The sequence below is a fragment of the Glycine max genome, chromosome 18 (assembly GCF_000004515.6).
Source record: "Glycine max cultivar Williams 82 chromosome 18, Glycine_max_v4.0, whole genome shotgun sequence".
NCBI lineage: Eukaryota > Viridiplantae > Streptophyta > Magnoliopsida > Fabales > Fabaceae > Glycine > Glycine max.
Window position 1 is genome coordinate 56,152,128 of NC_038254.2, and position 14,918 is coordinate 56,167,045.

General features: G+C 32.8%; 2 protein-coding genes across 3 annotated transcripts; one reads left to right on the forward strand and one right to left on the reverse strand.

The window, feature by feature from the left end:
• Nucleotides 1-4,497: 4,497 nt before the first annotated feature.
• On the forward strand, nt 4,498-9,886 carry LOC100780055 (WPP domain-interacting tail-anchored protein 1). Of its 2 annotated transcripts, none has more exons than XM_041012204.1 (5): nt 4,498-4,670; nt 4,866-5,411; nt 5,808-6,961; nt 7,894-7,998; nt 8,156-9,474. In XM_041012204.1, the coding sequence occupies exons 2-5, from the start codon at nt 4,907-4,909 to the stop codon at nt 8,192-8,194; spliced, it is 1,803 nt and encodes a 600-aa protein (XP_040868138.1). In that variant the 5' UTR covers nt 4,498-4,670; nt 4,866-4,906; the 3' UTR covers nt 8,195-9,474. The 2 variants fall into 2 exon arrangements, with proteins under 2 accessions (XP_040868138.1, XP_006602980.1); XM_006602917.4 differs by lacking the exon at nt 8,156-9,474 and adding an exon at nt 9,489-9,886 and having other exon boundaries at nt 4,499-4,670.
• A 1,194-nt stretch (nt 9,887-11,080) lies between these two features.
• On the reverse strand, nt 11,081-14,466 carry LOC100780582 (pentatricopeptide repeat-containing protein At3g02330, mitochondrial). The gene has a single exon (XM_003551739.5). The coding sequence runs from the start codon at nt 14,198-14,200 to the stop codon at nt 11,642-11,644; it is 2,559 nt and encodes an 852-aa protein (XP_003551787.1). The 5' UTR covers nt 14,201-14,466; the 3' UTR covers nt 11,081-11,641.
• Between the last annotated feature and the right edge of the window lie 452 nt (nt 14,467-14,918).

Below are 14,918 nucleotides of genomic sequence, written 5' to 3' on the forward strand. Positions count from 1 at the left end.
TAAGCTAATGGCCCACACCTGTCACCATCAACAAAAATGGGTCCACATGACCGACCAATGCAGTGAACGTTTCGATCTATCTAACCTCACCACTCCCCACATAAATATAATAATACTCTTCAACACTTCAACACTTCAACACTTCAACACAAGCCATCATCACATTTGTATTCTAGCCATTTTTTCTTTTCTTCCTTAAGGACACTATTTTATTTCTTAAATTACTCTCAGATTTAGTTAAATGGTTGCATTGATGAAAATAATGTTTTCATTCAGCCAAAAAAAATGAAAATAATGTTTTTCCCTGGATTATTAGTTAATATAAGTGCTAATTCTTCCCTTTGTTCACATCCAAAATTCGCCTTTGATACTTTTATTTTGTTTATGTTTACCAATATTGATGGAATAATAGTTCATCTTATTATTCTTATTTGCAAGTATCTCATTATTGAACTGAACTCTTCTAAAGTTTTAGAGTATATTTTCTAAAATAAATTATAATAATAATAGGAATAAAATTGAATCATTATGAAATTAGTGGTTCATTTATATTATGTATTTTGTTACAGTCTTTAATTATTATTTTTCTTACCCTAAAAAAATATTGTTTTTCTAATTAATTATTATTATTATTATTATATACTCTAAAATATACTTGTATGTTTTTTTTTAAAAGAAATGGAATCCTTCGTTATTTAATGGAAACAAACAAACTTGATACGGAAGTTCTTTATACTTTAAAATGATTAATCAGTGAGTATTTTAAGTCCTTGCAGTTGCAACCACAAGTTTATGATAAAATAATTTGGAATCACTGTTTTAGCAAATAATTTAGTTAAAGCTAATTAAGGGTTATAGCAATTAACCAAAACAATGAATGTTATTGGAGGGCGCTATAAGGTTAGACATGTCTGCGTGCTGAGTAAGAATTCAATAATTTTACATTCAAGATATTCTTACTAGAAAATCATTTTGAACTTTGACGTCTTAGATAAATTTAGGTTATAAAATATCTTTCACATGCACGTCCGATCTAGCAGAACCACAAATAAAGTCTTGAGTTTGTAAAATTTAATTAGGTTAAATTGACTTCAATTGAATACATCAATTTTTTAATTTATTTTCGTTTTAGTTTGTATTTTTGGTTTTAGTCTATCATGTCAAGTGAACTCATATAACAACTCTTTAGCATTCAATGACTTATTATATCATTTAAGATGCTAACAAGACAATCATGCATAATTTTTTAATAATATGTATTTTTAAATTCTTATGTTTAAAGTATTTGATAAAGTTAAATTAGTTTATCTAACAAATTTAAGTAGTAACACTAATTAATGAAATAATACTAATATTTGGAACTAATGACTTGTGACTTTATTTAAAAGTTTAACAAAGTGCTCATGTGTATTTTTTTTAGCAAAAATTGTTTTAAAATATTTCATTAATTAGTGTAATGTTATCAACTATTTTCAACATATAAAAGTTTTAAAGCACAATTTACTAAAAAGATTTATACATAATTACTCTTTTAGATTTATTATTGAGTCATTGGACTGTTAATATGGTTGTTATATTATTAGTTAATATAATTACTTAATAACAAAGACTAGAACACACAGTATTAAAGTTGACAGGAACTAAAGTCATTTTTTTATTGAATAAAATCAAAATAATCCTATTTTTAAAAACTAAAATTAAGTCTTTTTTTTTACATGCTAGTTAAAGTAATACTTAAGTTTATAACTTATTATAACCTTTTCATTTTTACTTATTGATGTAATCTCTTTTTTATATATCGCTATTTACTTGAATTATCATTGTATTTACACTATTTACTTTAATTTCCAGTAAAATATTATATTCATATAAAAAATTAATAGAATTTTGAATTAACAAAAATCATAAAAAACTATATATTTGTAAAAATATATATATTTTATAAAAATTAAATTGTATAAATTATATAATAATATTTTTATATCATTTTATCATTATCAATTATTTAAATAAATATTTTTATTAAATACTTCTAATCTAATTAGTTGATGAGTTACCAATGGATGATAACATATCTAGTCAAATCTGCTCACAGCAACTGCGACTTGAGTTTGATTATAAGTTTTTTTTTATACTTAATAAGCAATATATAAACCACACTAGAAATTTTCGTTGAGGTTGATAGTCCTTACTTGCAAGGGGGTGTGTCTTCCCCTAGTCTAAAGTTTTTGTACCAAAAAAATCAATAAATTAAGTTAATAATTTTCAAGTTTTTACTAATTTTTTAACTTTCGACTAATCATTATCCATATTTATCAAATTCAAGTTAATGTGCCTTCATATTAATTTATCTTAAAAGAACACTCACTTTTATATACAGTATTATTTTTGAATTTATGAAACGGCACCTTTTGAATCCATTTATTTCTCCTAAGTATTTGATTATCACCACATCAATCAATATAATTTGTGACGTACGCCATAAATGTACTCATTGCGACATGAAGTTAACATAGACATATTTTAAAGTTCCTAATTTAATTAACATGGTAGTATATATTTACTTTGATTTTGCTCGATTACTCGTAAATGTCTACTTAATTCAAATTAGTGCTTCGGTCACGCTAGAGATTGGAACGTTTGTAACTGTTGGAAGAATTATTGTCTTCTGTGTTGACATGGTACTATAGGCATTCAGAGACAAACACTATTTGTAAGAATGTCTTAGAATATAGTGGGAAAAAAAGTTAGATCCATGTTAATGAAATATTAATACATTTGTTTTTATTTTTTTTAATACAGATGCAAATTTTCTAATTAAATATCGGAGGAAATGATATACAAAGGTGTCACGACTCTTCCTACTTATCATAATTGGTACATATTTGATACAAGTCAATTTTGTAGGTTCGTTTAATAGTATTCATTCCTTTTATAATCTTTGTCAACAATAGTAATAGTTAAAACATTATTTAATATACAGTTTATTTGGTAAATCTCAATAAAAAAAAATCTAAGCTGAATATATATAAAAAAAATTATTTGGTAAACATCAACGAAAAAATTGATTTAAAAAAGTAATGGATAAGAACATTCCACGCGCGTTTCATAATCAACCTCATGTGTTCATGCATTCTTTACACCCCGAAGCAACTTTTCTCGCTCGCGAATCACGATGAGTTATTATTATATGGAATATACAATATAAGACAATAACCAGTGTATTTAGAATATTAATTAAAGATAAAAATTATTAAAAATCATTAATATACTTTGATATTTTTACTATATTTATAACGTGATTTTTAATAATTTTATTATTAATTATTTAATTAAGGAGATCTATAATTTGATGGTGGCACGTTGGCACGTTGCACTTGCACCCATTAGATCGAGCATTGAAAATATGACACTCATAGTATATTTTTACTATATTTTACTTAATCATAACAGTTACTTGATTAACAAATGTCTAATTGGAATTGGTCTGTGTTTCTTTTAAAAGAATTGGTCATTGTTGGTAACTCGAAATTGGAGATATTGTTTGGCGAATTATCATCTTTTGTTGACATAAGACAAACGCTAATGAACTATGATGGAATGTCTACAAATAATCCATCTAGACGTGATAGAGCTGTAAACATGCATTAACTGTAAAACAATTCATATTTGTTTTTGCGTTATTTGGCACATTTGACGTAAAATTTTCAAGGAATTGTAGATCCTCACCGCAGATCCAAATACAAGCATTTGAAGATAATTAAAACTAAACAATATCACTCTGTATTAGTGTATTTCAAAGCATTGTCTAACATAAAAATTAATTTACTCCTTTCGTGTTATTATAATGGTCGTCTTACGTTATTTTATATAAAAACAAATAAAGAAATAAAAAGAATAATAATCTTAACAAACTAACCTTTATGATCATTAATTCACTTTTTTTTTGTTTTTCTGTCTCATCATTAATGTTATAAAAAATATAAGTGAAAAAAATAATTAATATTACATAAAAAAATTAAAATAACAATTATTTTGAGACAAATTTTTTCTTTCACAATAATTATTTTAGGATGGAGGGGAGTAAGTAATTATGCTCACTTCAAGTAACTACTACCAATCCTCACATAAAAAAAGTGGTAACTTCTATCAATATGTTGGAGTTTCTTTCGTACTTACAAAAAAAACTTATAGAATGAGTTATAAAAAATTTATTTTATGTTAAATATTTAATAGTCCATCAATTATCATTTATAATTATAGTAATCAACAAGTAGTTGTAATAAATACTATTTTACGATTCATCTTTTTTTTTTTCATCTTTTTTTATATGTATAATTCATCTTAAACTTGAAGAAAGTTTATGAAATAATCTCACAAATCAGATACCCCTTAAAAAAACACACCCAAATTGGCCCCAAACAAGACAACACCTTGCCCATTAGGCTTTGTTTTTTTTGTCAATGAAAAAAAAAGGTGACATGCACTTTTTTTGTGTGCCCATTTAGTGTGTTAAGAAAAAGGAGACGAAACGTTTCGTTTAACACTGAGGGGCAAGTGTATCGTTTCTGGTTAGGGCGCAACCGTCTCTGTCATCGGATATCAGCAATTCAGTGTTCCAAACCGACCCGTTTTTCTTCCTCTTCTTCAAATTCCCCACTTTTCAATTGGTATGGTTCCATTTCCTTCTTCAATTATGGGAAAAATTCTAATCGTTCATTCAACTTAACGTTCTCCATTCATTTCTCTTTTCCCTTTTAAATTTGCAAATTTGATCTCCCCCCTGGTGGTTACAATAAATTATATTCACTTTGTGGCTTAAATATATAATCTTTTTGAATTTTAATACTTGGGTTTCCTCCCAGGTTCCAGAAAACAACAGGTTTTGACGTGTTGGATTCGAACAATGGACACCCAAAGTGGTGAAGACACTGTTGATATTGATCTTGGAGGTGTTTCATCCAGTGGAGAAGCGATTGGGGATCTGGGTGATGACATTGTCACAGTGCTCACTGGGCTGGAATTGAATGTTGCATGTTTCTCTGAGAAAGTTGCAAACTTTAGCAATTTTGTGATGCACTTGGAAACTCTTGGGTTTGAATTGGAGGGCTTGGATCTGGAGAAAGAAGACAATGATGTGGACAACATGGATTGTGTTGGGAAGTTTCTGGAGTTTGATCTGTTGTGTGGGGTGTTGGGTTCTGAGATTGTGGAATTGGATAGGTTCCTGGACACCCTTCATGCTGAAATTGCTGATTCTGGGGAGAGGGTGGCCTCTTGCAAGACTTGGCAAGACAAGTTGGTTGATTCTGAGCAATGTTTGAGGCAGTCTGAGATGCAGTTTTCAGAGATTAAGAAACAGTCTGCTAGTTTTGAGAGGACTCTGTCTTCTTATAAGAGGGGAGGAAATGGTATGTGGAAGATCTCATTGATTGATTCATTTATGTAGGTTTTATTTTTTGGTGGCACATTGATTGCTTGGTGTTATTTATTTCATGATTTTGTCGTTTTCATTAAGTTTTGTTAGAAAAAAGGTTATTTCTAAGAAATCTTTTATGTCTGTCCCATCATATTCTGGGGGGTCCACTTCAATTTCCACGTGAAGTTGTTTGTGGAATAAAGGGGGAACTCCTCTCTTGCATTAATGAATTTCTTCTTTTCTTAGAAGAAAAAAAATTGTGAAGAAAATTGGGCCGATTTGCTCAATATGGTTGATTCTCGATGAATGTGTGAGCAATAAGAATATCTTTGTCTAAATAATTATCTGTTTCTGATAAATATTTATCACCCTTTTTTAATGACAACAGATAATGTTGAAGAGGGTGAGATCATCTTAGAGGATGATGAATCTTTAAATGTAAGCACAGTGATAAACATGCAAACACCTGAGCAACAAAGACATGTTCTGAGGATGCTAGAGAAATCTTTAGCAAATGAAATAGATCTTGAGAAGAATTTCATCGACTCAAGGCAAATTGAAGAAAAGCTAAAACAAAAGATGGTTTCTTTAGAACAAGAGCTAATTCTCATGGAGGAAGAAGCAACTGATGCTTGTGAGAGATGGCTTGAGGCAGATAATGCAAGTGAGATACTGACGGGAATTTCAAAACAACTGTTGGGTAGACTTCAGATTTCCCAGTTCAATTTGAATGGTTTAAGTCAGCGTGAATCTGAACTCAGAACTAAGCTTGAAACTTGTATAGAACAATTGAAAGAGAAGGATGTTGTTTCGGACAAGATTGAACAATTGAATGATAAACTAATTCTTGCCAATTCTCAGGTTGTTGCTTTAAGCGTCGAGGTGTGTTCACTTGAGAAGCAGCTAAAAGAATCTGAATGCCAGGTACTGAATGTGAAGGCTTCTGCTGATGAATATCAGAAACAGTATAATATTCTGTGTTCTGAAGTGAGAGACATGGAAGAAGTTATTGTTGAATTGAAAGAAAATGTATCTAATGCGGAAAGTCGGGCTAATACTGCAGAATCTCTGTGTAAGTTATTGACAGAGACTAACGATGAACTCAACAAGCAGTTGGCTCTTTTGAAAGATGGTGGTGGCAAATCTGAGAGGGTAGAGTCACTTGAGAGGCAGCTAAGGGAATCCGATTTACAGCTGCAGCAAGCAGTAGCATCTGCTGAAGCTAGTCAAGAGAAGCAAAGTATGTTGTATTCCACAATTAAAGATATGGAGCATGTGATAAAGGATCTTAAGTCAAAGGTTTCTAAAGCTGAGAGTCGGGCTGACAGTGCAGAGGAGAAATGCATCATATTATCTGAATCTAATAGTGATTTAAACGAGGAATTAAACTTCTCGAGGAGTAGATTGGAATGCTTGGAGGGATCACTACACCAAGTGGAGGAAGCCAAAGTGGCATCTGCAAAAGATATCGGAAAGCAGACCAAAGTATTCAAAAATTTGGTGATGCAGCTGGCTGTTGAGAGAGAGCGTCTTAATAAGCAGGTAAAGATCAGGCTTTTGAAATATTATTTCAGGCCATAAAGTAATAAAACCATATGGATCTGTGATGGGGATTGTTTATAGGCTGCTAGGTCTCTGGTCTGCATGATGTTAAGTTTAAGTGTTTCTTGCTCATTAATCAACAGAAACAGCTAGGACTTCAAATGGAATCGATTATTTTGCATAGTATAATGACTGAGTCTGAATGTTGTATGAATATAACTATGTACGGAACTACATGATGCTTTGTTTGTTGGGTCAGTTTGTGAATAACAATAACAACTAAACAAGCATAGCCTTTTTTCCCCCTTCCTTGAGTTTTCCACTTTACACCTTAGATTTTGACTAATATATTTTTCATGTATAGAGTTGTTCCAATTTATTTTTAATTTAAACATCTCAACTTAATGGAGAATTCAGAGGATGGAAATTTGGCAGTGGTTTACTTGACTATTGGGATGCATTTATTTTTCAAAAACATTTAAGCCATCTTGATTGAAGAGGTAGAAAAACAAATACAAAACTGAAAGACTTTATAACAAATATGATTGAAAATTTTGAATCATGTGATGAAATGTGAGATATTCAAAAGGGAAAATCTTTTGGTATTACTATTAAGAACTCAATCTTAGCAAAAGGTTAACTGGATTTCTTATGGGCTTTATTTTATACCAGTTCATGGTTAGTTGAAATTGTTTTTTTTTTTGGAAAGCAAAAGTATATATATTAATGAGGTTTAAGAAGAATTACAAAACCTCCTGTACAAGATGTACACAGAGAACAATAAGAACGGAATAAGAGCCCACTAAAACCCAGGCCCCAACCAAAAAGATATCCTTTCACCAAAAAGTGTTCACCTCACTAGAAGCTAGAAAAAAGTAGTAAAAATATGTATGCTCCGCTAAATAGTTGAAACTGTTGTACTTTGTCTGCAGCTGTCCTCCTTAGCAAGTGAGAACAAAATATTGGTAGTGAAGCTAAAGCAGACAAATAAGCATCCTTCTCAAGAAGTTACTGTGACTTTTGCTACTGACCATGAGGTTGGTACTTCAGACTTTATTATCTTTGATTTTTATTGTTACATGTGGCTGATGTGCAAGAATCTCCTGATTAAGTTAACTTAAAAGTTTAGTCAGCTTAAATATACATGTTCTTTTACCTAATTCTTTTAAAACTTTTTTTTACATGTTCTAAAAGGATTATCTTGATTATAGTTGGCTACTTGGGTACTTATAAAATATACAAAAGGTCAGCTTCTCTTTCTCAGGGCAACAAATTTCAAATATAACTTTCTTCAAAAGCATAATTGTTTTAGAAAAAAACTTGTGACTTAACAAGAAATTAGTTTTGGGGATCAGTGGTGGATTTGCTGGCTTTTGGCCTTTTGTGTCTTACTATTACTGCCGCAAGGTCTTAGCAATATTATACTTATGGATCTCGCATGTGTTAGACTTATGGTTGTTGAAACTACAGCTAAGTGGCAAAATTTTCTTATTCAACAATATTTAAAACTTGTCATAATGGCTTCTCTTTATTTTTCATTTTTAAAGAAAATATACACTAAAAGTTGTGTGTGCACTTGCTTCGTTATTTGTGGGTGGGGTTGGGAGGATTATGGGAGCATTTCTGCTGGTGGAAGTATATGTTATTTGAAAGTACTAACATCCATGGCAGGATATGTAAAGTTGATTTTTTTTAATCATTACTAGTGCTTTTTGTAGGGAATCTACTTTTTAATAAGATGGAAAAGTGTCACTTATTGCTATCAGTTAGATACATAGATGTAGCTAAAAGTTTTATGAAATGTGAAACACCACTTCTTAGGATGTTAAGAATGTGAGTATAGGCCTAACCCAACCCCAAAAGCTAGCTCAAGGGGTAAGGGTTGCCCCTCATTTATATATTCTAATTTGGCTTTATTTTTAGCTGATATAAGACTTTTTCCCAACACACCCCCTCACGCCCAGCCCTTTTTGGGCTTGGTGCGTGAACAACAATGGTGGGTGGCCGATATGGGACTTTTTCCCAACACCACTTGTGTTGGCATAAAATGCAGTTTCATGGATAACAAGCTGTGCTGCATGCAATGTTTTCTGTCATAAATTTAACTGTTGAGTGTTGACTCTAATTTTTGGCTGAATAGACCTTTTCTTCCTCTACAATAAATGCGGATAGAAAATAAACTTGAGTACACATTATGACATTATCTTATGTTAGCACCTGATTCTTAGTAGAATTCTGATCCAAAGAGAAAGAAGACACTGAAATGTTATTAGATCTGCTGATTAGTTCCCTTCTAGTGTTTCCATTTTTCCCTATACTGTATTTACTTTAGGGGAAGTATTATTATATACACTAGAAGATTAAATGTAACATTTTATCATTTCTGTCAACCCACTTTCTGAAGTTTATAACAAGTTCACGGATTTAAATCAAAGAGGGTCTAAATGCTTAAAACAAAGTAAAACACATAGAAGAAAAATGTCAACAGATCAATGTGCTAATCATTGCTCCTATTTTCCTTTCCCAGGTGGACAGAACTTGGAAAAATTCATCTACAAATGATAATGAAGTAAAGTTTACAGATACTATGCCAGATGCTGGTACTGTGAGGAGAATAGATGCAGGAGTTCTTAATTTTAAGCATTTATTCATGTTATCAGTGCTTGTCTTACTGTTTTCAGCCGTGACTTATCTGAATGTCGATGCCAATCTTTGAATGAATAGTCAGAGTTTTTTCCCTTGTTTTTTGAGATCTAGGTGGGGAATTGGGGAATGAGGTGTGGATGGATGGAATCCCCCAACCTCAAATACCACAATGCCAGGTTAGTATAGGTTACAAGGCCATTGACATTGTAGGTTTCAATGCTAGTCATTGTGTAGCCATATCAATCAAATTTTGTTCTAATGGAGTATATGATTGTGGTAGATATGATCCTTATCTCTTCTAACAAGTTTTGAGTCTATACTTTTATTGCCATAGGATGGATTTATTTTTTAAAAATCTTTTTTGGTGCGATCTTTTTGTTTATGGCTAGAGGGATATGCCAAACTTTGTGAATTGTATTATTAGAAAACAAGATAAGAAGTCACTCCTAATTTAAGGTCTGGTGAAGAGAAATTTTTAATGCCACATGAATAGCATTGGTGCCTCCTCATATGTAAAGGTGCACCTAATTTGTTATTGGTTATGGACTTATGATCCACGCTGTCGTGTGGACTTGCTGGATGCCAATTCCCAGTATGCATTTTTAAAAATGATGCGGACGATTCTGTCAGATTTTTTTTTCCCATAAAATTACAAACTATGGAAATGTTTTTTTTTTTTAAAATATAGTATTTAGCAAATAAATTACTTTTTTTAAGGGAGTTAAGGCTGCATTTAGGAGAGAAATAAAAAATATTTTTTTAAGCTTTTTCACTTCTAAGTTCTGACATAATCTGACCCACTATGCCATTGTTCAGTGGATTAATCGGCATAAGTTTCACTTTGATGGAGCCAAATTCCAACCTTCAATCCTAGCCAAAGCGAAGTTTCACTTTCATAACGAAAGCAAATTTTAACATGTCAAGAGAAACAGAAGCAGAACAAATAATGCTCAAGAAATGATGGTATTATAATGATAACCAATTTTGAATTTTGACTGAGGGTCTTGACCAGTGGAATTATCAATTTTCCACCAGGCTACGAAAGATGATATAAAATTTCAGAACCGGAAATCAATACCTGGAGCAGGTTAACAACACTTGACAGTAACTTCCAAAGAGTGAAATTGTTCAATCTTTGTTGCTTTGGATGATATGCAGATGCAAATGCAGAAGAATAACGGCTGAAGTGTTTGAGCTGCTTAAAATAAAGAGTCTAATCATATTAAATTTATGATTAATACAACGGAATAGGGTTGCTCAGCTTAGAATGATATTAAGAACAAAATCGAAATAAATGTTATTCTTTGCCAATTTCTAATATAAGCACTGATAACGTTCTGGTTGAAGGATGGAGATTTGAGTATATGCATGTCCCATGTTCAAGTCTTGATAACAATTTTTTTATATATATATAGAAAAAAAAAAAACACTGACAACAAAATTGTGATTTTATTTCATTTGAAACTCGTTAAACTTTTGTGCTAGAGAACATACTGTATGGTCTGTCAAGCTACAAGTAAAGCTAGAGTATCAGTGTAAAAAGTTCTCGCCACTTAAAATGAGTATGAGTTAGATCTACCCACCAGTCTCATTTGATGGTTTGCATGAATCAGTTCATAACGATCCCACAGAATGAAAATTTGTATCTGGTTTATGAATAGAGTGAAGAACATCTGGAGAATCTAATTACATGTTTTCTCCTTAGATATAGATTATCACATGCTTGGATGCTCTCCTCCAAATCACATTCAAGTGTGTATTTATCTCGCAACAAATCTGCATGGATGATGAATCTTATTGCATGTATGTATTGGAGGTAATCAGATTGCTCGATAACCTCCCCCAAAACTCTCGGTGAGGTCCACTATTGCCAGCCAGAGCCATGTTGAGGGTCTAATTAGCCCAAGCCACTATTCAATGCAGGGAAATATGGATCAATCTCAGCATGTGAAACAGCACAATTCAAGCACCATTGAGTGTAGGGGAATCTCCATTAAGCCATTGTAAGCAGTGTTTGAAATCTTCACTACATTATTACCTCTCACTACAAACGGTAGTTTTGAGCCCCTCATATGGATCTTGTTCTTCCATCTCCTCATCAAGCATGAAATCAATATCTGGAACATATCCAGCCCACTTCATCTCATCCACAAGCAAATGAGTTTGCTCATATATCTCTTCAGATCTTGGATGTGCCTTGTCTCCAACAAGAAATGTGTGTACCTCATCTCTGACCTCAATCCAGCTACAACCTGGCTCCTTCTTTAACTTACAGTTCTTCATTATACTTCTCATTTTTGCGACCTCACCCCACATCCCTACGATAGCATATACGTTTGCTAAAAGAACGTAAGCAGAAGAATCTTGAGGGTCCAACTGCAATAAAGAATTGAATGCCTTTTCTGCAACTTCTACATTCCCTTGCATCTTGCAATTACTGAGCAAAGTTCTCCATATTACATCATCAGCTTCAAAAGGCATGCTTTCAATAAGCTTCAAAGCTTCATTTACTTGGCCTGACCTCCCTAATAGATCTACCATACACGAATAATGCTCCATTTGGGGATCTAAACCATAGTGACTTAGCATTTTCTGGAAGTAATGGAGCCCTTTGTCCACATAACCCATATGTGCACAAGCTCTGAGGACTGAAATAAAAATTGTATGATTTGGTTTCACATTTAAAAGCTGCATCTCCTCAAATAAATTAATGGCTTTTTCTCCAAGACCATGGTATGCATATGCACAAATCATGGCACTCCAAGTCACATAATCCCGCTTTGGTGCCTTCTCAAACATTAGCCTGGAATCCTGCATATTTCCACACTTTGAATACATATCTACAAGTGTGCTGGCAATATACACATCTGAATGCAGCTGTAGCTTTAAAATTTGAGCATGAATCTGCTTTCCAAGTTCTATGGTAGCCATATTTGCACAAACATCAAGAACTGTAGCATATGTGTAGTTGTCAGGTATTATGCCCATTTCCAGCATCTGCGAAAAATACCTCTGAGCATTTTCACTTTGCTTTTGTGATGAGAATCCCGAAATGATTGAATTCCAGGAAACAGTTGTTTTCTCTTCCAGTCTGGCATGGATCTTTTCTGCCTCCATTAGCATCCCACACTTGCCATACATATCTACAAGGGCACTGCCAACAAACCAGTCTAGCCCCATCCCAGACTTAATAATTCTTCCGTGGATCTCCGTACCATAGTTTAAGGCTTGTTGACCAGCACATGCCTTTACAACACTGCCATAAGTAAAATCATCAGGTTCCATTGTTGATCGCAACATTGAAACAAAGAGTGAAAGTGTTTTCACTATTTCTTCATTTTGCTCATGAGCTGCTATGATCGCATTCCAAGACACAGCATCCCTTCTTTCCATCTCCTCAAATATTAAACAAGCTTCCATCAGAGCTCCACATTTTCCATACATGTCTAAAATTGTATTTGCAACACAAATATTAAACCCTAAACCGCATTTGACAGCTAGTCCATGTAGCTGGATCCCCTCCAAATGGCGTTTGATCACTGAACAAGCAGTCAAAGCACCAGACAAACTAATTTCGTCAAAGCCAAGATTATTCCTCTGTAAAGACTGAAAAATATCTAAAGCTTTAAGACCTTGATCTTGGCGAGCATATCCAACAATAATGGCATTATAAGATTGCCGAGGGGGATTAGGCAATGTGTTAAATACCTTCCAGGCATCAAACATTCTCTCACATTTTGCATACATGTCCAATGTGGCAGTTCCAATTATACTGTCATATGCAAAATCAGACTTTAGAGCGTGACCATGCAACTGTGTGCCCAATTTAAATGCAGATAATCCAGCACAAGACCTGAATACACTAGCATAGGTAGATTGACTCACCCCCATACCCACTTTCAGCATATCCTTAAACAATTTTAATCCCTCAATAAACCGGTCATTCTGAACATAGCCTGCAATTACAGCACTCCAGCATACCAAATTTCTCTCAGGCATTTCCCGGAAAACCCTAAAGGCATCATCTAGTTTCTTACATTTTGAGTACATATCTACTAGAGCACTGCCTGTCACCACATCATTCTCAAAACCCATCTGAATTGCAAGGCAGTGCACCTGAAGCCCTAAACCATAGTCTTCAATACCCGAACAAGCTTTCAGAATAACGGCAAATGTAGCATAGTCATGTGGGATTTTCAGTGATCTCATCCTGACAAAAATTTCAATTGACTTTCGATTGACACCGTTATGTAAGTAACAAGAGAGCAAAGAATTCCAGGAAACAACGTCTCTCTCAGGCATTGAGTCAAACAAAGACTGTGCAAACCCCATGTTCCCAATCCCAGCATACCCAAATATCAAAGTATTCCATGAGATTACATCCCTTTGTGGCATTCTGTCAAACACCTTGAATGCATAGTTCATTTTGGAACTTTTGCAATAAAATTGAAGTAAGCAGTTGGCAACATAGATGGTGGGCACAAAACCAGTCACAATCATCTGGGTATGGACTTGTTTGCCAGGATTCAGAGCTTTAAGGTTGGAACATTTTTGGAGAATGTGGGAAAATGTTAATTTCTTGGTGGGGTTCATTTGGGTTGATTAAAGAGTACAAAATGCAGGCAGTGACAGGGTTTTGATGAGTGAGTTTGGTGGAGAAGTGTTGAGCCTTGCAAGACACAGTACGCTGTAACATCTACTCACTATTGTAGTACTGTGCATGAATTGGCGGGATTTTCATACTTCAAAACAACAGTTTTGATTCTCTTTCCCTTTCCCAGTGTTCTAAGAGAAGATAATTCCAATTTCCAAATAAACAAATAAAGTAAAAAATAACAAAATAAACAAGCTCAAGAAAAATAATGCAATTTTTTTAATCTGCAAGAGTTATCGAAAATAATGTTCAACCAAACTAGATTCCTTTAACAAAATAATGCGATTTAATCATACTTATTATTTTTTCTTTGAATATAGAAATACAAAGTGCAGGGAAAATGGGGAAAATTAACGTCTTTTTTTTCATTTAGAAAGCATTTTCTATTTTTTTTATTTTTATAATAATTATAAAATTTATCACATTGTTTTCGTTTGAAAAATTTATCCAACAAAATATAAAAAAAACATAAAACAGTAAATAAATAGTATATTTTGTAATTATTTAAAAAATAAAATAGGAAATACTTTTTCAAAGCTAACAAGACTAAAGCATCTTGTGCAGTTGTGCTCTTTCGAAAAAGGAGGTAAAAAAAAATAAACTAAAAATTTTTAATCAATAAATTAACACTATTTTAGTATGTGAGAAGAGATACGT